Raw genomic sequence first — 26,886 nt, forward strand, 5'->3', positions numbered from 1 at the left:
AATATTGAAGCATCCCCAAAATATGCCCAAGTTTTAAAGTTACAAGAAGACTCATTTTCATAAAAGGAAAATCAAATCTATATTTCTTATGAAACACCCAATGAAACAAGTAACGGGTCACAAACTCAATGTGTTTAACTGTAAAGTAATTTCAATATTAGAATATATGCACGTCAATGTGATAATGTCCTTTCAACTCTAAAACTTCACCTTTTGAAATTTGTGTTTATAAATAGCTAGTCAAAGAATACCAATTATTAAGCAAAACTTACATATGGATATTTAAATACGGATTATTTAAATTCTATTTGAAAGCAATATGATCACTCTAATACAGGAACACTCTAGGCCTAGCTTTATGTAATTTACTTGATTTTTTAAAAGATTCCAATTTATTTTAATTCTGTTTAAATTTTAATAGAAGGAATTAAATTGTTCTTTGTATATAACTATATGAGATTGCTTCTGGCAAATCAGGTTAAATTACTAAAAATTTGTCTCCAATAACATTTATATTATTTAAGTTTCATGCTATCCCATGGGGAATTTTTCTAAAAGAATTGTAAGATAGATGCCTGGCACTTTAACTTCATCAATTGTATGTCATTATATTTTTTACCATATTAATAAATCCATGCCTTATTTACCACAGTTTTGATATTTTTAAACTGTTCTCTCTTCTAGTAATTATTTTACAGAGATTGTTTTTGGTCCTCTTTCCTTCAGATTTATCCAAAAGTACATTTGTATACATTTGGATTATGTGCACAATTTATGCAATTAAACAAGGTGAAGTTAGGGAATATGCTTTGTAGAATGCTTGAAAATAAATGAATGCCTGCTCAAGTAGCATCCAATTGTCTTACAATGATTCTTTGATTCCATATCTACTTCCAACAGTAGAAACATTATTTTACTTATGGAAATTATTAGACTTTATGTTTTATATAATTAAATATTTAAGTAGTTCATATCACTCATCTAAGATATGGTTGAAATGTGCCTTCTTTTAATCTCTTTTCAGTTACCTAGAAATAATCTTGGATATGTAATAAACCTCTGCACTACAGATGAATGAAAAGCACAATAATTTCTTATTTATTTTATTTAAGAATACAAATTTCAAGAGATTTATGAAATGGAAAATATTACCTTTCTCAGAAGGATCCTGATTACTATCATTTTGCAAATACATAAAGGAAATAAGAAAGGCTCCCTGTTTTACAGAAGAGAAACTAAGGCTCAAAACTTTTCACTAAATTTTCCTATTTATACAGATTTAAAATGAATGAGTGAGAATTTGAATTCAGTTCAGTCTTGCCCAAAGCCTTAACTCTTTCTATTATGTGCTGCTACTTCAATTGCTAAATGTAAATTTCCACTTATTCTAGCTAAAGTTACTTTTGAAAAACTAGAATGGGACTGACAATAATTTTCACCACTGAAGTTGAACCCCTAGATGCTTTAGGGCAGTGAACTGGCTAGTCTCATGATATGTTTCACTGTTGCCATCCTCCTTTATTAGGCTTTCTTCTATATTTATATTATTTCTGGAAACTTGTCAAATTTCTACCAAACTAGTCATTTCTGACATGAGTTCATAACCATATAAAAATCTGTAATTTAATGTAGTATCTTCTGGCAAATAACTCATGAGCTCCACAACGTCTTCAAAGTAAAGTAGTCATTATATGTTGCCTTTATCTTCATAGATCCCAATGTTATATTCTGTATACTATGGTCCACAAGTAAATATGTATTAACTGATTTCTTGTATTATATTCTTATTCACAACTTTCCCTTTATCATATTTCCTTGCAGACTGTCAGGACATTATCATTAAAGTTAGAGTCAACTTCTTTGATGCCTTTTTTCATTTGGACTATTGCTTCTTCTTCGTTCTTCTAATCATCTTAAATAAACTTCTCTATATTTTTACAGTAAAACTGTCTTCTCCATTAGATGAAGACATTAATCTCTTTAAGAACAGTCTAAGTTTTAGCCTTTCTGTAGTTTATATACTATTTCCAACAGTGCCAGATGAGGCAGAAAGGACAAAAAACAAGAGAAGACTGAAATAATTGGATTTTCCCAGAAGGAAATCTTACTGATCATAAAGAAAAGTCTTACCAGAGCAAAAAGAACAGGATGCAAATTGAAATGGTTTAATCAGGGAGTTAGTAGGTAGTAGGGAAGTGAAGGCAGTCACTAAAGGAAAGACTATCAACTTCAAAAAATGAATCAAAAAGTGGAAGAGGGATGAGAAAAAATTTTGTCAAACACATTTTAAAATAAGACATAATAATAGCAACACATATAATGGGGAGTCTCGCATATTTTAAGATAGTCGTAAAAGAGCGGGAGTGAAAATGAAATATGTGATATACTCAATCAGCAGGTTAGAATTCTCTGATTTACTCAGGTAATCGTTGTCAATGTTCTACTCCATTATTTTGCAACTATTGTACCTGTATCTTCATTTTGTTATTTAAGAACCACTGAGAAGCAATACTATAGCTTAGTATTAAGTAAGCTTAGTATATAAGCTTACTTAGTATACTTAGTATATAAGCTTACTTAGCATACTTAGTATACTAAGTATAGCTTAGTATATAAGCTATATTTGTATACTTAGTATATAAGCTTACTTAGTATACTTAGTACACTAAGTATAGCTTAGTGTATAAGCTTACTTAGTATACTTAGTACACTAAGTATAGCTTAGTGTATAAGCTTACTTAGTACACTAAGTATAGCTTAGTGTATAAGCTTACTTAGTATACTTAGTACACTAAGTATAGCTTAGTGTATAAGCTTACTTAGTATACTTAGTACACTAAGTATAGCTTAGTGTATAAGCTTACTTAGTACACTTAGTATACTAAGTATAGCTTAGTATAAGTGAGCACTTAGTTTTTCTCATCTTTATCATTTATCTGATCCACTTCTCATTAACATGTGAAAATCAGGAATGAATAGTGACTATATGATTTCTTTCTATCTTGTAGCTGTCTTCAATAATACATTTAATCTGTGGTCAAAACTTCATTGTTTCTTAAAAAGTATTTAACTAGTACGTTTTAAAGAATGCGTTATTCAGAGTAATTAGGTATATTGGTAGTAGGCAAAATCACACCACTATCTTTTGTGTAAATCACAACATCATGGCATGGCTCAAGTTGCACTGAGGCTGGTGTTCCGAACCTGCCCTTCTTTATGCTAATGTTGTTTTCCTTGTTCTAAATGTGAGGGCCCCAGTGACTCTTTATGAACAATCATGCCTTATTTGCCTGCTTTGGACTGGAGTCTTTTGCCATTTTCCTGTGAAACAGCTGCATAACTTGGGCCAGGACCAAATTGTTCCACTTGACACTACTATAGAAGCATTCTATTCTTTCCTTAAAAGAGAGATTACTGTACATGTCTGTCCATTGTTTTAATTTTAGTTTAAAGTGAAAACCGAGCTAATGCCAGCCACTTTTCTTTCAAGTCCCCAGAGTTTTTGCAACCCTCTTCTTTCTTTGGCTGAATTCCCAGACAGCTTTCAGGCAGCAGCATTCTCCATTTTAAAAGTAAACGAACACACACACACACACACACACACACACACACACACACGAAACCTTTATATTACATTAAAGTCATGACCTTAAATGTTGTGAGGTTGCCCCCAACATGCTGTAAATAGTGAGTCATATTCATTTTAATCGAATGTGTAATGCTGTTTAAATTCACCTCCAAAAAAGCGATGCGACATTTTCAGTGAGATAAATATGTATTTGGCATCTATTCTGTAAAAGAAAATAATTATAGGTATTGATAAATTTTCTATGTATCCAGCACAATGTTTATGTTGTACTTACTATTTTACTTTCTGGTAACCACAATTTTTTCTTTTGTTCTTGCCATAAATCTAGTATGCATAATTGCACAGCACGTAACATTCCAATTCTATAAAAGAAGAAAGAATTTAATCTTTAGGAAGACAGATCACATACTACATAGCAACTAGTGAGGTGTTTTAGAAAAATAATTACACACCTATTTTTGAAATGATCAGGAATTAAAGAACTCTGATATGTATATATTAATGTATTTTTCTGTTAGGATAATAGAGAATTTTTAACAACAACAACAACAACAACAAGAAACAGACAAAAGGCTGGGTGCTCACACCTGTAATCCCAGCACTTGGGGAGGTGGAGGCAGGAGGATCATCTGAGGTCAGGAGCTCGAGACCAGCCTGGGCAATATGGTGAAACCCCGTCTCTACTAAAAATACCAAAAAAAAAAAAAAAAAAAATAGCCAGGCAGGGTGGCGGGTGTCTGTAATCTCAGCTACTGGGGAGGCTGAGCAAGGAGAATTGCTTGAACCCGGGAGGTGGAAGTTGCAGTGAGCCGAGATCACACCACTGAACTCCAGACTGGGCAACAAGAGCAAAACTCCATCCAAAAAAAATTAAAGCAAAACAGTTTTATATAAAGTCAATTTTCTTAGCCTAACATGTACCTTTTTACAAATCACAGGTTATTTGCTAATCATTATACAATGCAATTACCATCGGAAGAAACGACAAAATAAACCACGAATCAAAGAAAGCAAGTTATCATCTAGAGTGAAATATTGTTTACCAAAATAAGATAAAATATGTACTTTAAAATAATATTAATCTATAATAGCAATGTTACATTATTTGACCTAATATATAGCAGTTGTTATTACAGAATATTTACCGCTCTCCTGCTATATAGAAAACCTCTAATTAATCATCGATATCTGTATGCTATTTTCAAATAGGATGCCTAAGGTGTCATACTTTGAGGCACAAAATGTTTGGAGGTATTGTAGAAAGAGAATGCAGACCTGGGTTTAAATTATAAATCTGCAGATATCGGTGGCCTCAGTAGTCCTGAGCAAATCACTTAACCACACTGAGTATTTTTTTTTCCCTTTTTTGAAATTGATGAACTTTATTTTTAGAACAGTTTTAGATTTACAGCAAAATTGAGCAGAAAGTACAAGATTTCTCCTATACCCCCTGCCCTCACCCACTCACAGCCTTCCTCAGTATTGACATGCTATACCAAAATGTTACATTTGTTATCATCAATGTACCTATACTGACCCATCATTACGACACCAAAGTCCAATGTTTACATTAGGGTTCACTCTTACACATCAAGTAGTTTTATCTCTAAAATGAAGAACACGAAATTTATCAAACAGATTGTTTTAATAATGACAGTGTATATGAAATGTCGGCCTCCAAGTAATTGTATAATACATCATAACAATGAGGATGATAAATAATTATTTGATCAAGGAGATACACACAGTGTATCTCAGCAAGTTTCCAACTCAGAAGTCTTAATTATATTTAATACACATGCTAATATTAGGCTATTATGGCAATTCTGACAACTGAGTTATCATCTCACATATATTCTCAGGCACTGGAATCCAAGATTTCAAGCAAAATAAACACATTTCAGGACAGTGGGTCTGTATTTTCAAAAACATATTTAAACAGCAAAGGAACCCAGATTGAAGTCATGGCAAAACTGGTATAGCAACTTCGATATTTTATTTGAAGTTAAATAATAATAGTTATAAATTAGAGAGAAGAGAGGCAGTGTCATGAACCTCAGTTGGAGTAAAATCCAAAATAGTTAAAACGAGACACTGGAAAATCCTGAGCCACAGGAAAAGCCCCTTCACTAATTTACCTTAATTTTAAGGTAGCACAAGTTTAGATCAATTTGCAAGGAATCGAAGGAATTAAGATTGAGTTTTAGTTTGATGTGTGTGGGAAAGGCTACACTCTGAAGCTGTTTTATTGGGATGAAAGGGACTAAGTAGTTAGCAAGTTTTGACAGAGAACAAATGCAGATCTGGAAGGCTTTAAACAACCCAAACTAAGTAGATGGCTTGGCTCAGGAGTGGTGAGGAATCCAGGGTCAGTGATGCATAAGACCTTGTTTTGGCATAGTTTTTCATAATTTTCTCTCATGCATAATAGTTTAATTTAAATCACACAACTATTACGTTGTAAAGGGTTTATAAAGACTGTGGTAATCATTTCAGTTTTTTAGATGAAGAAAAATAAGTCTTGTTCAAGTTATATGATCTTTCCCAGTAACACAGCTGATAAATGGTAGAACTGGGATTAGAAAGAAGCTGCCCTTTTATATTAACAACAATGATGGTTGTATTTTTTTGTTTGCCCCGTGTTTTTTAGCATTGATTTTTTCACAATAATTCAATAAAGTTGGCAAGCATTGAAGAGTTCTTATAAACTGCTGGGACAGCCCATATTTCAATCAAATATTTGTTAAAAAAAATACCACCAGGTCTGCCCTACAAGAGCTCCTGAAGGAAGCGCTAAACATGGAAAAGAACAACCGGTACCAGCCACTGCAAAAACATGCCAAATTGTAAAGACCATTGATGCTAGGCAGAAACTGCATCAACGAACGAGCAAAATAAACAGCTAACATCATAATAACAGGATCAAATTCACACATAACAATATTAACCTTAAATGTAAATGGGTTAAATGCTCCAATTAAAAGACACAGACTGGCAAATTGGATAAAGAGTCAAGACCTATCAGTGTGCTGTATTCAGGAAACCCATCTCATGTGCAGAGACACACATAGGCTCAAAATAAAGGGATGGGGGAAGATCTACCAAGCAAATGGAAAACAAAAAAACAGCAGGGGTTGCAATCCTAGTCTCTGATAAAACAGACTTTAAACCAACAAAGATCAAAAGAGACAAAGAAGGCCACTACATAATGGTAAAGGGATCAATTCAACAAGAAGAGCTAACTTTCCTAAATATATATGCACCCAATACAGGAGCACCCAGATTCATAAAGCAAGTCCTTAGAGACCTACAAAGAGACTTGGACTCCCACACAATAATAATGGGAGACTTTAACACCCCACTGTCAACATTAGACAGATCAACGAGACAGAAAGTTAACAAGGATATCCAGGAATTGAATTCAGCTCTACACTAAGCGGACTTAATAGGCATCTACAGAACTCTCCACCCCAAATCAACAGAATATACATTCTTCTCAGCACCACACCACACCTATTCCAAAACTGACCACATAGTTGGAAGTAAAACACTCCTCAGCAAAAGTAAAAGAACAGAAATTATAACAAACTGTCTCTCAGACCACAGTGCAATCAAACTAGAACTCAGAATTAAGAAACTCATTCGAAACCGCTCAACTACATGGATACTGAACAACCTGCTCCTGAATGACTAATGGGTACATAACAAAATGAAGGCAGAAATAAAGATGTTCTTTGAAACCAGCAAGAACAAAGACACAACATACCAGAATCTCTAGGACACATTTAAAGCAGTGTGTAGAGGGAAATTTATAGCGCTAAATGCCCATAAGAGAAAGCAGGAAAGATCTAAAAGGGACACCCTAACATCACAATTAAAATAACTAGAAAAGTAAGAGCAAACACACTCAAAAGCAAGCAGAATGCAAGAAATAACTAAGATCAGAGCAGAACTGAAGGAAATAGAGACACAAAAAATCCTTCAAAAAATAAATGAATCCAGGAGCTGGTTTTTTGAAAAGATCAACAAAATTGATAGACCACTAGCGAGACTGATTAAAGAAGAAAAGAGAGAAGAATCAGATAGACGCAATAAAAAATGATAAAGGGGATATCACCACCGAGCCCACAGAAATACGAACTACCATCAGAGAATACTACAAGCACCTCTACGCAAATAAACTAGAAAATCTAGAAGAAATGGATAAATTCCTCGACACATACACCCTCCCAAGACTAAACCAGGAAGAGGTTGAATCCCTGAATAGACCAATAACAGGCTCTGAAATTGAGGCAATAATTAATAGCTTACTAACCAAAAAAAGTCCAGGACCAGACAGATTCATAGCTGAATTCTACCAGAGGTCCAAGGAGGAGCTGGTACCATTCCTTCTGAAACTATTCCAATCAATAGAAAAAGAGGGAACCCTCCCTAACTCATTTCATGAGGCCAGCATCATCCTGATACCAAAGCCTAGCAGAGACACAACAAAAAAAGAGAATTTTAAACCAATATCCCTGACGAACATTGTTGCAAAAATCCTTAATAAAATACTGGCAAACCGAATCCTGCAACACATCAAAAAGCTTATCCGGCATGATCAAGTGGGCTTCATCCCTGGGATGCAAGGCAGGTTCAAATTATGCAAATCAATAAATGTAACCCAGCATATAAACAGAACCAAAGACAAAAACCACATGATTATCTCAATAGATGCAGAAAAGGCCTTCGACAAAATTCGACAGCCCTTCATGCTGAAAACTCTCAATAAATTAGACATTGATGGGACGTATCTAAGAATAATAAGAGCTATTTATGACAAATCCACAGCCAATGTCATACTGCATGGGCAAAAACTGGAACCATTCCCTTTAAAAACTGGCACAAGACAGGGATGCCCTCTCTCACCACTCCTATTCAACATAGTGTTGGAAGTTCTGGCCAGGGCAATAAGGCAGGAGAAAGAAATAAAGGGCATTGAATTAGGAAAAGAGGAAATCAAATTGTCCCTGTTTGCAGATGACATGATTGTATATCTAGAAAACCCCATCGTCTCAGCCCAAAATCTCCTTAAGCTGATAAGATACTTAAGCAAAGTCTCTGGATACAAAATCAATGTGCAAAAATCACAAGCATTCTTATGCACCAATAACAGACAAACAGAGAGCCAAATCATGAGTGAACTCCCATTCACAGTTGCTTCAAAGGGAATAAAATACCTAGGAATCCAACTTACAAGGGATATGAAGGACATCTTCAAGGACCACTACAAACCACTGCTCAACAAAATAAAAGAGGACACAAACAAATGAAAGAACACTCCATGCTAATGGACAGTAAGAATCAATATCGTGAAAATGGCCATACTACCCAAGGTAATTTATAGATTCAATGCCATCCCCATCAAGCTGTCAATGACTTTCTTCACAGAATTCGAAAAAAATACTTTAAAGTTCATATGGAACCAAAAAAGAGCCCGCATTGCCAAGTCAATACGAAGCCAGAAGAACAAAGCTGGAGGCATCATGCTACATGACTTCAAACTATACTGCAAGGCTACAGTAACCAAAACAGCATGGTACTGGTACCAAAACAGAGATACAGACCAATGGAACAGAACAGAGCCCTCAGAAATAATACCACATATCTTCAACTATCTGATCTTTGACAAACCTGACAAAAACAAGCAATGGGGAAAGGATCCCCTGTTTAACAAATGGTGCTGGGAAAACTGGCTAGCCATATGTGGAAAGCTGAAACTGGATCCCTTCCTTACACCTTATACAAAAATTAATTCAAGATGGATTAAAGACTTAAATGTTAGACCTAAAACCATAAAAACCCTAGAAGAAAACCTAGGCAATACCATTCAGGACATAGGCATGGGCAAGGACTTCATGTCTAAAACACCAAAAGCAATGGCAACAAAAGCCAAAATTGACAAACAGGATCCAATTAAACTAAAGAGCTTCTGCACAGCAAAAGAAACTACCATCAGAGTGAACAGACAACCTACAGAATGGGAGAAAATTTTTGCAATCTACTCATCTGACAAAGGGCTAATATCCAGAATCTACAATGAACTCAAACAAATTTACAAGAAAAAAACAAACAACCCCATCAGCAAGTGGGCAAAGGATATGAACAGACACTTCTCAAAAGAAGACATTTATGCAACCAACAGACACATGAAAAAATGCTCATCATCACTGGCCATCAGAGAAATGCAAATCAAAACCACAATGAGATAGCATCTCACACCAGTTAGAATGGTGATCATTAAAAAGTCAGGAAACAAAAGGTGCTGGGGAGGATGTGGAGAAATAGGAAGGCTTTTACACTGTTGTTGGGACTGTAAACTAGTTCAACCATTGTGGAAGACAGTGTGGCAACTCCTCAGGGATCTAGAACTAGAAATACCATTTGATCCAGCCATCCCATTACTGGGTATATACCCAAAGGGCTATAAATCATGCTGCTATAAAGACACATGCACACGTATGTTTATTGCAGCACTACTCACAATAGCAAAGACTTGGAAGCAACCCAAATGTCCACCAATGATAGACTGGATTAAGAAAAAGTGGCACATATACACCATGGAATACTATGCAGCCATAAAAACTGATGAGTTCATGTCCTTTGTAGGGGCATGGATGAAGCTGGAAACCATCATTCTCGGCAAACTATCACAAGGACAAAAAAACAAACACTGCATGTTCTCACTCATAGGTGGGAATGAACAATGAGAACACTTGGACACAGGAAAGGGAACATCACACACCGGGGCCTGTTGTGGGGTGGGGGTAGTGGGGAGGGATAGCATTAGGAGATATACCTAATGTAAACGACGAGTTACTGGGTGCAGCACACCAACATGGCACATGTATACATATGTAACAAACCTGCACGTTGTGCACATGTACCCTAGAACTTAAAGTATAATAAAAACAAATGTATATATATATATATATATATAAAACAGTTATGTAGGCTCAAACCTTTGTTAGCATATCTAAATATTAAAGAGTTTCTAAACAAACCTAAATATACCTAAATAGTTTCCGCCTTGATTTTATAATGAGACCAATATTCAATTTTTATAATATATGTATTTTGCAAAAGAATAGATTATATTGCATTCTTAATTTTATATAACTTTTAGAAGACTGCAGGTTACAACTACAATACAAAATTACTGCCAAAACAATATCAATGCAATGCAATACAATGGAAAGCCTGCAGCATAAATAAAATAAGCAGGATTTTAAAATAAAACACTCCTCAAGAGTATATCTTTCTTACTAAATGCTATGTATAAAATGTTACTAAAATAATTAGTGGGATAAACATAATGATCATCTCCTTATCATACAGATATTCTTATACCAGCAGTACTTGGATGATAAAGGATACAGAGCATTTAGATTGGGGTGTGCATGTGTGTGTGTGTATGTGTGTGTGTCTGTGTGTACGTTTTACTTTGTGTTCTGATATACAGAGAAATGCAAAATTGTCTCAATTAACTAATTAAAATTAAAAGTGATATAGTCAGTTTCTTCCAAAATGTCTTCTAAGATATAATATTGGAAAATTCGTTCTGAATTTTCAAAATTGAAAAAAAATTATGTGCAGTCCTTTCCATAATGAGTTTCCTTTCTGAGGTCCATATGGTCTTTCGCTTGTATTTTATGGTTTCAAAATTTAACCACACATTGACTCGCTGGAAACACACTAGTAGTTATCTTGGAAATGAGACCGAATATATTTGATTTTGTTTTTGAAACAAGAAGCTGACTCTCAGTAATCTCCACTGCTGTTATTTAGGCTGGGCATGGGTATCTGCGGTGTGTTGGGCACTCAATCATTTTCAATGAAATGTTCCAATGTCTTGTGAAAGTCCCATAAGAGCTTGCAGAACCACGATTATAGATCCATAGAGGAAATGTATGCACTCCTTGAACATTTCCAGGTAAGCAGTTTTCTTGCAACAAAAAGCCAATTATTTTGAGGGATTATGTAAATGTTCACTGGAAAACCCTACACCAAACATGTCTCTCGATACATTTAAGACACCGTTTTGGAATGGTACTGTCATATACGTTTAGTAGATTTTTCAGACATGCACTCTTTTGCTTATAGATTTAAAATTTGTATTTTTAAAAATACATTAATTTTTGAGATTACATTTAAGCATTTTACTCTTTAAAGTTTGGAAACATTGCATATGTGTTTATATAGCAAATTCAACAACATAGTAATTGTAGAAAGTTCACAGAAAAATAATCACTCAACATTTTAAAAATTGAAATACTAGAATTATTTATGTATTTTTAAAAGTCTGTTGCTCTAAAGCTATTCAATAAGATTCGCTTTGTCTTTTTGCATTTTTTTCATAACATGTATCATAAATTTGGAACTAATATCCCTCTAGTAGTCACCAGTACAACTTACTGAGAAATGGATTATTGTCCACCTATTATACCAGCTTTTAAATAACTTGACTATCATTTTTGCATAAATGTACAAAGGAAAATGTGAAAAATAGATTTAATTCAGAATCACTTTAGAGATGTGCTATTATTTTAATTAATAATGAAACTTGAAAAATTGTTATTCCTTAGCCACTTACTCAAGAAAATACATCCTAAAAGAAATTTTCTTGCATTACACACCTTTTTTACACATGATTTTACAGTATGTATGTAACCTCAATCCAGGCATACAAAACTCAAACATATAGAAGCTTCTAAATTTCAAAGCTAAATAAAATAAAATAAACAGCAAACAGTGCCAGTGTTTAAAACAGGCCGGGCACGGTGACTAATGCCTGTAATCCCAGCACTTTGGCAGGCCAAGGCGGGCGGATCACGAGGTCAGAAGATTGAGACCATCCTGGCTAACACGGTGAAACCCAGTCTCTACTAAAAAAAAAAAAAAAAATTAGCCGGGCGTGGTGTCCGGCGCCTGTAGTCCCAGCCACTCGGGAGGCTGAGGCAGGAGAATGGCGGGAACCCGGGAGGCGGAGCTTGCAGTGAGCCGAGATCGCGCCACTGCACTCCAGCCTGTGAGACAGAGCGAGACTCCGTCTCAAAAAAAAAAAAAAAAAAAGTATAGAAAATATGAACATTTACAAAAACCTCCAATTTGAATAGGCAGACTTTCTCAGTGATTGAGGAGGGCTCTAAAGCCCAAGTCTTGCAAATCCAGAGTACCAGAAGTGCTTCAAGGAAAAGAGAAAGGAAAGTAAAAGATAAGACTTTAAAAAGACGGAGAATAGAGCAGCACCTATGACAACGTGGGGCCAGGAGATGTCATGGAAATGTGAGGCATGGCGGACTTAAGCACCACCACTCAAAACTGCAAGGATGAAGATAGTGATGCAACCATGTAGAAGCAACATTGAAAATATAACAGCATTGAAGCGCAGGGACAAGAGAACTCCTGGGATACAGCACTCTCACTGTGGGTCACTAATGCAGTGTTTTTCAAATTGCAAGTTGTGGCTTATTAATGAGTTATAAAATCAATTTATATGACTTTTTTTTTAAAAAAAAAGAGAAAATAATAGAATAGAAAAGGAAAATGTAGACAAGAAGAAAGAGTAAAGAAAATGTCACAGAATATAAGAGAGAGCAAGCTATTATTTCTTGTATATATGTGTTTACATACTATGTATGGTTGTCAAATATATTTTTTATTGTATGTCACACCTTAAAGGGTTTGAAAATTGTTGCAATAAGCATACCAGCTATGAGAAAGCTGGGTACTGCAGAAATTTAGGGAGAAAAAAACATGTTAAGTCTTAATTCAGTTCCTATGAAACAACACTATATAAAAATGTGTGTTCAAACTAAAGATATCTTAGCTCTAGAAAACAAAGTTGAGTGTCACCAAAACTCTTCTGTTTAATAACAGAGAAGTTTGATCCTTTGAGAATGATTACATCTAAATGACTAAAAAAGTACCTTCAAAACTTTAAGTTTTAAGTTTCAATTATCTTCAAGCTTTACTTATTCAGAACATTTAATTTTTCAGCTATCAGATAAATGCTATGCACTTTACTATTACTTTCTGAAGGTCACTGGTTTTAATATTAGAAATGAAACAAATCATAAAGCAGAAGCAGTAGTATAATGATAACACAGTGTTTAATGTCAATATTAGATCTTGTAAGGTTAATGAGCACTATTTTATAGTAAAGGAAGTAATGGGTTGTAAAGTTACTCTTATATAAAAAATAGGACCCTGTCATTCCAAAATGTCCTTGAATTGAATGGTTTATAGGCTTCTGATTGATTAGGATGCTTATAGAAACATTTTATATAGTATCCCATTGTTCTTATGATGTACACAGGTTGATAAAATGGAAGATTCTGAGAAATGCACACTCATAATTTTTTCATTATGAAAACATGAAATTATTGCAAAGAGTTCTTTGGTCAAAATAAAATTTTCATAGTCAATAATTTTCAAATACGTTGAAAACTATTTTCTGAAGAATGATTATTGTTAAATATATTATAAAAATTTTATGCTTAATGTACATATACACAGTAGATGAGAGAATGAATGCTTACTCAAGATATTTTGCTCTTTTAACCAGGAATTAATATTCCATGTTTACCAACGAAAAGAAATGTTAAGTATAGATTAGGCATGGGTAATTGTTTTGCTTCAGCAGAAAGTCCTTAAGAGATTAGCTTAAGCATTTGTCACAGTTTTGAATATTTTTCTTTCAATGCAAAAATCTGTCACTCCTTCATGATCATAGCAATCTTATCTTTTCTAAGGATAATCTTTTATTTGTTGTGCCATAAATTGGCTGGAATTATACAGTTCGTAGTGTGATATGACTGCTTTATTTTTTAAAACTGTTAAAATAATCATCAATGAACACTACCTTATCAGTAAAAAGTAGTTCAGGATTTTACAGGCACTCTAAAAATGCCATTATTTTCAAGTCTTCTAAAGAGTACTTACCTCTTTCTTGCATAGGTTATTTCCTGTTTCAACTACAAGCTTCTAAGCTTGGAGGCAAGAAGTGCCTTAAAAAATAAGAATCAAGTAGCACATGCTGACATTAATCAGAATAGAAGTCCATTTTTTATTTGCTATCAAAGTCTAAAATCTACTGGTGAAATTAATATGCATGTTATTTTCCGCTGTAAAGCTAACCCATAATGTAATGAGACTCCTCCTACTCGACACTATACTAGTGTCATAATTGATTTTAAAAACTTGTATAAGTAGATAAACTTGGAATCAGCGTTTCAATTTACAGTTTAAGGGAGTAAGTAGGCTTGAGTTTTCGACTTCAAACTTCATTTATTACTGCATGAAAATGTCTTTGACCCTGTCAGACAGAAGTACTGATAGTGATGTTTGAGTAGAAACTTTTGTTGTTGAGACTTTTGCAACAGGAGTCTTTGGGATTCTGAAACTATAAATAGAAGAAAAAAAGTCTATTGCTTTTCATAAAATCAATTGTGCAGATATGGGCAATGCCATCTCAATACTGAGCAAACTCTAACTCATGATAATTGTGAGGATGAAATAAGAAACTGAAGAACATATCCAGAAATATTTAAAACAGAAGAGTTGAGGCCAATGAGAAGAAAAGCTAAGGAACCACCTTGTTCTTTCTCACACACAAATAGACAAAGACACATTAAATTAATCAATGCAAGTAACTGCAATAGGTGAAAAAACACAGTGGGAAATCTATAATTTAAAAGATAAGTTGTTTAAGAACTTACTTCATCTGGGTCATTTATTCAATCCTCTCCTTCCTTTTTCTCTGTACATTTATACTTCTGTTTCAGTACCAAATATCTGAAATGTTAAAACAAATCCAATTTAACAAATAAGGGTTCTAACTATATTAAGATACAAAGTTTTTCAACAATATCTATTTTCAATATTATGTTAAGCAGTTCTGGGACGGAGAAACGAGTATGTCTAATCAAACATTCTTAATGACATTAATGATAATACATTATGCATATTTCAACAGATTGGAAAACAACAGCAACAAAAAACCTCCAAGATACAGTAATGACATTTAGTTCGGCTTTAAAATTGCCTTTGTCCTTGTTCTTCATGTGCACACTTGCATGATGACTGCAAGGACAGTATTTAGTAAAACAAACATCATTTACCTTCTCCTCCTTTTTCTTTAGCTTGCTTTGATGTTGTGCTAAAGGCACAGAGAAGATGGAAAAGTTGGGTACATTAGGGCTGGGAGTTAACTAGATAATAATGAATGGAGAAAGGGAAAAAACAAAACAAAACAAATCTGATTGACTGGATCGTAAGACTGGCTAAGGAGAGAAGTGAAGGGGAGAGGGGCATTAAAGAATAAAGGAAAATAGTGGGCCCCTCAGTTAAGATTGGAGGTTTTGATGATATATAAGAGAATAGTGAACTGAACAAATAGAAGTTTGTAATTAGAGAAAAAATGAGACTTTTATGGAAGTAACAACGATGACAATGAAGTGTGTCATCATGGCAGAGGTGGAGCTGACAGAATCATTATTGGGCAGGAGAAAATCACAGAACTGAGAAATCAAGGCATTAGTGGGATTATAAAGATAAACATTCAGGACGATAAATTTTGAAAGAAAATTTTTCTTGCTCCTATGACTCTATTCTCTTGATTTTCTTTTTCTTAGAATTTTTGGACTGTATCGCCTTTTCTTATTTTCTTAGTAAGTGTATTCTAAGATGTTCAGTGATGTGCTATTTTGTTTTCATTCTTTAGCTTGGAAACATGGTTGGCACCCATCTCTGTAAAAATTCCAGTTCTGCCCTCTTCCCTGATTTCTAATTATTTATTTATTTAATTGCTGGTTCAAGATGTATTTCTTGGTTTTCTTATAACACTTGAATTCAGCATGTTCAAAATGGAAATCAACAGTTTTTCCCTCTTGGCTTTATTTCAATCTCTTTTTCATCTCCCTTTTGTTTAAGTGGTTCGTTGGTTAGTCTTTAAATTGTTGTTTTTCTTTTTGGCACTACGATTGCACCTGTTGTACAGACTAGACACTGTAAAGAGAATTTCTTTTATCTCTTCCTTAACACCATACACTGCCTAGCTTCAAAAAAGTTGTATTTATTTTTTCAGGGCTCTTTTATTGTTTATCATGTGCTTTCCTTTATTATTTCTCTCTCTTTATGTAGGAACTTGTTATCTGTCTTAATAACTGTATATATGGCCTCTTTATTGGATTTTCCCCAGACGTTTCACGTCAATTTTCTTAAAGGAAACTGATCAGGAGTACTCACTTCTCAAAAATCAAAATAAGATATTTCATTTTTAAAGAAAGTCTGGATTCTTCAGCTGGCACTCCAGGCCCGCTGTTTCTTACTTTAAATGTACAGATGTTTCCCCCACACCTGTACCCCAAACTTTTCTATTTCTTTGCTTCTGTTCATGTTGCTCCTGTTTATGACCAAAACTTTCCTTCCCACATTTCATTCTCTCTTCTATATTGGTGTAACCATCAGTTTTCTGGTCTTATACTAAAATAATACTTTTTCATGTTCTGCTTTTTGTCCTATAGGCTTTCTCTTGGACTAAGCTACTTATGAGCATACTTGTTCCTGATTCTTCATACACAACTTATAGTTTGCTTTTTGCTTTCATTACTCCCAACTCAGTTATCACATTAAGTGCTTTTAACCTTACCTTTTCTTAATTTGTAATTTTTTGCCAATAGCAATTTTACTTGGTAACCCTATTCTCATTTCTTTCCTGGCATTCCCAATATTTAATCTTTCCAACATTATGGCCTCTTGAGGGCAAGCATTCTACTCAGGGCTTAGACTCCTATTGAGTTGGTGTATTCTATTTCTACTTGTCAAAATTCTGCTATAATTAAACACCGTAATCAAGAGTTTTATTTTTCATAAAGCCTATTATAATGTCCGTAATGTAGGTGATGAATCTTTCTGATGTTTTATAACTCATTTATGCCACTTACTGTATGCTACCAAATATTATGGTTGATGACATATATGTTATAGAAACTACTAGAATATAATACCTCAGAGCAGATATTTATTTTAGTTTTTTATACCCCTCACAATCCCTGGTTCAAAAACTTGCACAGATTTGTTTATAGATAATTATTTGATAATTTCATGCATTTATCAAGTACCTATTAAAGAACATACAGCCATTTTTAACTAACAAAAAAGAAAATTCATTGATCTCTTATCTGTCTTAAGATATAAGTGTAGAATAGGACATTTTCTGTTAATTAAACCTGTGGAAATATATTGAAGACTACAATAAATAGTTCTGAAGTTTTGTTTTTGCTCATGCATATATGTATAAAGACTATCAGACACATAGATGTTTCATTTATTATATTTTAAAATGAGCCTAAATTTTAATAAGTAAAACACTCAAATTTAAGCTTGCTTGTACTAAAATTTATTTGACATTTAAAGAATTGCTCCCATAAAAGTATGAAATCAATACCAAGAATAAAAGAAAATCTAATTTCATTACAACTAAATTGCACAAAAATGAAATCTGAGGAGAAAACACAGCTTGATGTACACTGCAAGGACCTAAAGCAATATTTTTTCAATAATTAATATGACTTTACATATATGTGGGGAATGCTATTTATAAATAATGTTTAGAAATATTTACTTGATCTTAAATAACAAAAATCCTTAGTGTAGTTTTTAAATTTGTAAAGATCACTGCAATAAATAGACCCACAAGTAGTCCTTTTGTATTTCTTGCTGTTTTTCAACTACATCCTTAACTTCTGACAGAAAGTTATTAAAAATTATATTTTTAATCAGCTTCACAATTTTCAGAATACTGCTCTTTTAGATTGCTTTGTATTTACATTTTAATTTTTTAAAAACGCTACCAAGCAACCCCAGCTTCTAATATTTCTCCTCTTCTCCTTTTTTCCTCCTCCTCAATTATTTAGCAGTGTTTGGGCTTCGTTTAGAGATGTAATCTCAGTCTACCCAAAGGGGAAATGCCTAGGCTAAAGTTTGTTCAGGGTTCTTTTTTCCTGAACTCAATAAACTTTAAATCTTTTACTTGAACAATTTTTAAATCCACTTGTCAATTAATTTACATTTACTTATCCCTTCCTTTCTCTAAAAATATGATAACATAAACATTGGGCATATTAAGCATAGACTCTTACTATAATTTCTTAATCAGAAAGTCTTTGCTTAAAGCAGAAAAAGGATCAAGATGTTTTTGTAACTCCTACCACCTTATTTCACTTTTCAGTGAAAATATCACAGGAAATAGAGAGGTATTACGTTTTTAAAAAACTCCCTGGTTTTAAAACTTTAATAATATTTACCGCCCATCTGTGGAATTTCTAAACTGAAATAAAGCCAGTAGGCATCTTCCTATGGTGACATGGTACATAAGGCATAAAGTTACTGACTATATGATTCTGCTTTGTCTTAAAGGAAGTATAAGATATAAATATTTGAAATTTTTGTTCATTTTCCTTTAAGATAGAACAAGATGTCTTGAATGCGACTTTTTTTTTTTTCAAATAGGAAAGGTGACTTTTTTTTCACCTAGGAAAAGTAAGTTTAATTTTCATAGGATTAATTTTAGTGTTAGACCCCAACATATCCTGTCCTTATGAAAAAAAGGCAGTGCAGATCCCAAGGGGGATGTCACTGTTTAGAAAAAGGAGAGACTGGAGAATTTCAAATTTTGCATAGTGTTTAACTCCTGTCCCTTTCCACACCAGGAAGATTCTTTTCCTGTACATGATGGGACTCACTTCTCCATTACTGAACTTCTTGTTCTTTATTCCTGTTAGGAAGCACGAACCTGAAAGAGGGGATGTGAACAATTAAGGCAAAGAAAGTTTCCATTCTCAGTACCTAGGGAGTGAATAATCCCATAGTTTCTAATCACAGAAAAGATTAGAAGCACTGTTGCTGTGGTATAACTGCACAGAATAAATGCCCCAAATACAAATTAAAGAATTTCACTGAAAATTAGTAATCAGGTTTGTATCTGGTTCAAAATATTAAATAAATATCAACATCTGAGAGACTTGTGGCAATACCTTTCAACAGCAATTTATAAATTAGGAATTGTGCAACATACAGGTAATCTCTTATTAGATATGTAGAAAACAAAAGGCCGAGTTAATAGGTTTTCTAAAAAAAGTCTGTTCAGATTAAAAACAACTTCATCAATGAATGCCTCAGGATATTTGAGAATAAATGTATAAACATATTTTGTTTCTCTTTTTACTTTTAACTTTTCTGTTGCTCTAAGGAAGAAACTGCTGAAAAACTATCTTTAGATATAAGGAAAAATAAACATCTTTATAGTTTTATAGTATTGATAGAAACAAAATCAAAATTTTATCTCAAACATAAGTTTTCCAACTTTTTTAATTATTTGGGCTGGTTAAAGAGAAACGTTCTGGATGGACTAAGTATCTCATGTAGAGTGACGTAACGTTATCGTCTCACATCTGATGCTATTTTCACTGTCCTGTTACTCCTGGTGTCTAGCTCCTACTCTTTTTTCAGCCTTATCACATAGAAACTGTAGACTGGAACCACTTTTAAATGATCTCTTTGGATGCCTGAACAGCAGGGAAGATTGTTCTTCATTTGTAGCAAGAAACTCAATCATTTCTGGGTTCCAATTAGAGAAAGCCTAGGGGGCCCTCTTTATTAAGATGAAACACAAATTGTATCAAGACTTGCTAAACCACTTAATATTTTTATGGTGATATTAAGAAGCTTGAACATTTTAAATACTAATTGGGAATATGTATAGGCTATTTTTAATCTATGCATAAACTCTAACCTCTATTTCATTGAATTTGCATCTTATGGTGCTATTTTGCCACCTTGAAGATTTATCACAGAGCCTAGGATCAAGAATGCTTGAAGGATTTAGATCAGTGTCAGCAAAGACTTACACAACTACATCCTCCTGTTAACCAATTTTGTAGATGCTGTTGTTATTTCCTTTAAGGAAGTTTTTTTTTTTTGGAAAAAAATTTGTTTTAAAATACAGATTGGCAACTTGAATAATTTATCTAGATCTTTAATTGCATTTCTATGTAAACAATTTAAAAAGACATATCTGAATTTAACTACATATTTACAGAGCCATTTGCTTTAAGATGAGACAAAAAAGCTTATAAACAGAACTAGGAAAAAATCATGGCAGTTTAGATTTTGGGGGATAATTTTGAGTGTATGGAAGTGTATAAATACATGCATACAATTTTCTCTGTATGTTTAAAAGTTCAAACATCGAGAAAAGTTTGCCTCCTAAGATACTAAATTACTTCCTTTGAGTAGTATTATAAAGATGAATGTTCTAAACCCCAAAGTATCACCAGTATAACTGCTATTTTAATATGGGTTTTATGTAACTTTGTGAAAAGGACAAGATTTCTACATTGCTGCAAATCATAGTTTTATTTTATCATTTTTTTGCTGCTTCAAGAGATGTTAAGGATGTACATAGTACAAGACAATCCAGCCTGTTATAAGAATTGGTAAATTCAAATAGTTAAAAGATTTAGGATAAATGAAGCAAGTTGAGAACTATTAATAATTTGGCTTTTATTAAGGATACTAGGGGAGTGATTTGTCTATCTAATTGAATGATACATATTATTATATTTTTCCAATATTTTATATACCTAGTTTCTTCACTTGTTATCATATAATGCTCTTTCAGAATTTTCATGGATATAGATCTGATAAAATTATCCTCCCTTTTTGTTTTTTATCTTCCTGAAGATAGAAAAAAACAAACTGTTTACTACTTTCTACTTACACATTTACCACAACACTTCATCTCTGACCACCAAAATGTGTGTTACCAACAATCAGTTTCCTCCACCAACAATCAGTTTTCCTGAGACACTAACTGGGTGTCATGCAATTCAATTCACGTATACGTCAGACTGCAGATTGAGGTTTCAGTCCCACAAGATTGCCTCCCATTCCAGATGCCACTCACATGCACTAGGGTGTTACCTGTACTTCGGACCAACTGCCTACAAACCATGATTTCCGTGACTTCCTTCTTGGGTTTTGTTAATTTGGTAGGATAGCTCACAGAACTCAGGGAAACACTTTGCTTATATTCACTCATTAATTATAAAGAATATTACACAAAACTATCAAAACCCTAGGAGAAAACCTAGGCAATAACATTCAGGACATAGGCATGGTCAAAGAGTTCATGATGAAAACGCCAAAAGCAATTGCAACAAAAGCCAAAATTGACAATGGGATCTAATTAAACTAAAGAGCTTCTGCACAGCAAAAAAAACTATCATCAGAGTGAACAGGAAACCTACAGAATGGGAGAAAATTTTTGCAATCTACTCATCTGACAAAGGTCTAATATTTAGAGTCTACAAGAAGCTTAAACCCCAATTTACAAGATAAAAAACAACCCCATCAGAAAGTGGGCAAAGGATATGAACAGGCGCTTCTCAAAAGGAGACATTTATGCAGCCAACAAACATACGAAAAATAGTTCAACATCACTAATCATTAGAGAAATGAAAATCAAAACCACAATGAGGTACCATCTGACACCAGTCAGAATGGCGATTATTAAAAAGTCAAGAAGCAATAGATGCTGGCAAGGCTGCAGAGAAATAGGAACGCTTTTACACTGTTGGTGGGAATGTGAATTAGTTCAATCATTGTGGCAGGCAGTGCGGTGATTTCTCAAGAATCTAGAACCAGAAACACCACTTAACCCAGCAATCCCATTACTGGATATATACATAAAGGAATATAAATCATTCTAATATAAAGACACAAATTCCTCAAGCATCTATAACCAGAAATACCATTTGACCTAGCAATCCCATTATTGGGTATATACCCAAAGGAATATAAATCATTCCAATGTGAAGACACATGCACACATACGTTTATTGCAGCACTGTTTACGACAGAAAAGACTTGGAACCAACGCAAATGCCCATCAGTGATAGACTGGATGAGGAAAATGTGGCACATATACACCATGGAATACTATGCAGCCATAAAAAGGAGTGAGATCATGTCCTTTGCAGGAATATGAATAAAGCTGGAAGCCATCATCCTCAGCAAACTAATACAAGAACAGAAAACCAAACACTTCATGTTCTCACTCATAAGTGGGAGTTGAACAATGAGAACACATGGACACAGGAAAGGGAACCACACAAACTGGAGCCTGTTGCAGGGTTGGGGGTGAGGGGAGGGAACCTAGATGATGGGTTGATGGATGCAGGAAACCACCATGGTACAAGTATACCTACGTAAGAAGCCTGCATGTTCTACACATGTTTTGTGGAACTTAAATTAAAAAAAATATATATCTATATCTATATATCTGTATATCTGTATCTCTCTCTCTCTCTCTCTCTCTCTCCCTCTGTCTCTCTCTCTCTCTCACAAAGGCAACTGATGAACAGCGAGATGAGGAGGTGGATAGGGCAAGGTATGCGGGAAGAGGAGAGGAGCTTCCATGCCCTCTCCTGGCATGCCTCCATCTCGGACCTTCCGCATGCTCTGCAATACAGAAGCTCTCCAAACCCTGTCGTTTTAGGTTTTATGGGGGCTTCATTAGGTAGGCATAATTGGTTATATCACTGACCATTGATGATCATCTAACCTTCAGTCACCTCAGCTCCCTAGAGGTTGAAAGGAAAATGGGACTGAAAGTTCCAACCTGTAATTACCCAGTAAGCTGCCTAGGAGCCCACCAGAAACTTCTGATTAGAACATCTCATAGGAGAATCTCAGAGCAAAAGATTCTCCTATCACTCCCAAGGGACTTAGAAGCTCTGTGTCAGAGTCTACTATCACTCAGGAAATTACAGTCATGCACCACATAACAACACTTTGATCAATGATGCACCATATATAGGATAGTAATACCAAACTATTATAGTACTCTGTTTTTACTATATATTTTCCATGTCTACACACTCAAATACTTACCATTGTGTTACAATTTGTTCCAGTATTCAGAGCAGTAACATGATGTACAAGTTTATAGCATAATCAATAGGCTATAGCATAAAACCTAGGTGTATAGTAGGCTATGCCATCTAGGTTTATGTAAATGTAGTCTATGGTGTTTGTATAATGACAAAATCACTTAATAACACATTTCTCAGGCTATATCCTCATAGTTAAGTGGCATATGACTGTATAAAGGTCTTAGGAGTTTCTTGCCAGGAACTGGGGTCAAAAGTGAAATAGAACAAAAATTTCTGCTATCACCCCCATCTACTGGGGCTTCAGGAGCACTATGTTAGGTGCTGGGGGAGAAGACAAAATACATACTTCTTATATTACAAGATCACTCTCTCCAACTGTTTTCAGTACTTAAACACTTGATGATCAGTTCCTTTATCACAATGCCAATCTTCTTGTTTTGATATTGTTTATAATATTTGTTATTATTTTTCACAACTTTTATCCCTTCTACAAAATTTTGTTAGAATAGTATATATCCTTCCTCTTAGAAAGGATGCCATACCCATAGACATCACTTACTCAGTGCCTCTGTTCTAATTGTGTTCACAATAACATAAAATAAATTCAATATTTCTATCAAATTTAACAAAGCTTTTGAGAAAATGATTCCATGTGATAAAATTATGCTGAAATTAGAAAACTTTCCAAACTAAGTCTAGAAAAATATTCATCATGTTAGAAAGTAGGAGGTAGTAGATGAAGCATCAACTATAGAGGAAGACCAGGGTTTGAATACTTCTCTCATCTATATTCTTATATGCACTATATTTTAAAAAGTGATATTCATCAGTGTTCTTTTGAGAATTACAGAAAATAAATGTAAATTACCTAGGATAACAACTAGCAGATGGTAATAGATATTATTAACAACTAGTTCTATCATTAATTGTTACAGAAGACTGAAATTTTTAAAGAGGGGAATCTATGGTTCATTTATCCTTTTCTAAAAGCATATTTTGAGATAGGGCTCTTTTGCAGGAATTTTGTTAAAAGAAAACTCACAGTAAAAACCTCTAAAAGAATGAGAAAAGCAGCAGAGGTGAAATGGAAAAGATGCAGGTGGTTTCAAGCAAAGCTGTGCCGTAGGGGTGGCCCTAAGTGCAAAGATTTTTTTTTTATATTTATTTTATATTTATATTCTTATTTTATATTTATTTATATGTATGAATATAAATACTTATATATTTAGTATTATTTATTATAATATAATAAGTATTATTTAGTATTCATTATTTTATATATATTTATACTCATATTTTATATACATATTTATAAAAATTATATACATATAAATATAAATATTTATATTTACTTATATCCAAATACATCTGAGGAAGATTTGCCCCAATAGTCTAAGGGCAGTCTTCCAATGTGAGGTGTGAGCCATTAGCAGCAGAATCTGGGCCACAGGACTTGAGCAGGGGACCAGAAATGACTGCTACTGTGACTCAACAAATTAGTCTCTGAATGCATATCTGCTTAGTTAAATAGAATAGAAGCAGATTATATTTGCTATACCTCTGACTCTTTTGAGTGAGTGTGTGATGGTCCTTTTGGTATCTTATAGAAGTTAGCATATGGTTATGTACAAAATACATGTTAAATATTAAAAAAATGATTTACTAAATTTACACATATGTAACATTTCTTATTTTTACTATCTACATGCATGTTTCAATCCAACAGGCCAGAACCTGTTTTGTGGACAAAGGATGGTGGAGAATTACCAGATCCTGACCGAATGGTTGTGAGTGGTAGGGAGCTAAACATTCTTTTCCTGAACAAAACGGATAATGGTACATATCGATGTGAAGCCACAAACACCATTGGCCAAAGCAGCGCGGAGTATGTTCTCATTGTGCATGGTGAGTACCTTTTGGAAAACATTATATGTGAAAGGATGCATAACTTGAAAAACTGTTTAAATATATCAAAATTTTAAGTGCAGTAAACAAAATTACGTGGTTTCTTTTTATTTCAGGACATCTCATAAGTATCTCCAAGATTTAATATTAATGTATTCCCAGTCAGACTGATAAAATTGTAACATACATAAAAATTTTTTTTTGTAAAAAGCTTTCTTGATTATAAATATACTTCTTACATGTTGGCTCGTAAACTATATTAATGATTGTCTTTATTTTATTTTTTATTTTTTTTGGAGACAGAGTCTTGCTCTGTTGCCCAGGCTAGAGTGCAGTGGCATGATCTCAGCTCATTGCAGTCTCCGCCTCCCGGGTTCAAGCAATTCTCGTGCTTCACCTCCCGAGTAGCTGGGATTACAGGAACGCACCACTATATTTTTAGTAGAGATGGGCTTTCGCCATGTTCACCAGGCTTATCTCAAACTCCTGGCTTCAAGTTATCAGCCTCCCTTGGCTTCCCAAAGTGCTGGAATTACAGTTGTGAGCCATCACACCTGGCTGATTGTCTTTAAATTCTATAAATAAATGCGTTGACTTATAATCCAGAATCATGAAAATTACATTTCCTTTAAGCTAATTTTTATTGTATTATCATAAACATATACTTTATAACTTCTGTAATTTGGTTTCACGAAGAATGACAGTGTCATTGAAATGCAGCAAAAATGGGAGTGTACAATATTAGCAACAACTGCATCAATTTCATTGAACAATAATATAAAGTTCCTACAGACATTTTTCTTGACTATACTTATCTCACAATTTGAGTAAATATGACAAAATCACAGAAAGAAATACCAGTTTCTATGAGTGAATAAAATTTCTGTTTTTTCCAACTTTCAAGTGCCACAATGGGTTTTTCATAAGGTAGCTTCTTTTAGATATTGTTAGATGGAGATGAATTTTTATGAGATTGATGAATATTGCAATAAATTAGTCAGGTTTCTTTACTACAGTACTTCTCAGACTTTATTGCATATGTCAGGGTGCATTGTGAATCTGCACTAGGAAGAGCCATTAGCCAATGTAAGATTTTCATCCTATTTTGCCAAGAAAACTTTTCTGGGACTAGTATTATATTCAACATACTATTACAGTATACTAAATGAGTGTTGTATATAACACAGTGCTGTCATAAATCGTGGATCTTAGAAACTATGGACAAAATATATTTATTTTATATCCTTCCCTTGGATGCATTTATGGAATACTAAAAGACGCATGTGTTTGTTCCATACCTTTCCAAAAAGAATTTTGGGGGTCTAGTCTATTTCTTTGTAAAGAGATTAATTTAGGGAAAAATTAATTTAACGAGAGTTATTTTTCCCAGGTATT

At 33.9% G+C, this 26,886-nt stretch overlaps 1 protein-coding gene across 6 annotated transcripts in view; it reads left to right on the forward strand.

Annotated features, from left to right (window-relative positions):
* Positions 1-26,886, forward strand: part of CADM2 (cell adhesion molecule 2) — a 1,121,146-nt gene that overhangs the window by 978,319 nt on the left and 115,941 nt on the right. For all 6 annotated transcript variants that reach the window (XM_024245141.3, XM_054551669.2, XM_063721866.1 and 3 more), the window contains one exon: positions 25,313-25,491. In XM_024245141.3, the coding sequence (XP_024100909.2) occupies positions 25,313-25,491 (179 nt within the window). The remainder of the gene's footprint in view (positions 1-25,312; positions 25,492-26,886) is intronic.

Source organism: Pongo abelii, chromosome 2, assembly GCF_028885655.2.
Source record: "Pongo abelii isolate AG06213 chromosome 2, NHGRI_mPonAbe1-v2.0_pri, whole genome shotgun sequence".
In the NCBI taxonomy this organism is placed as follows: Eukaryota; Metazoa; Chordata; class Mammalia; order Primates; family Hominidae; genus Pongo; species Pongo abelii.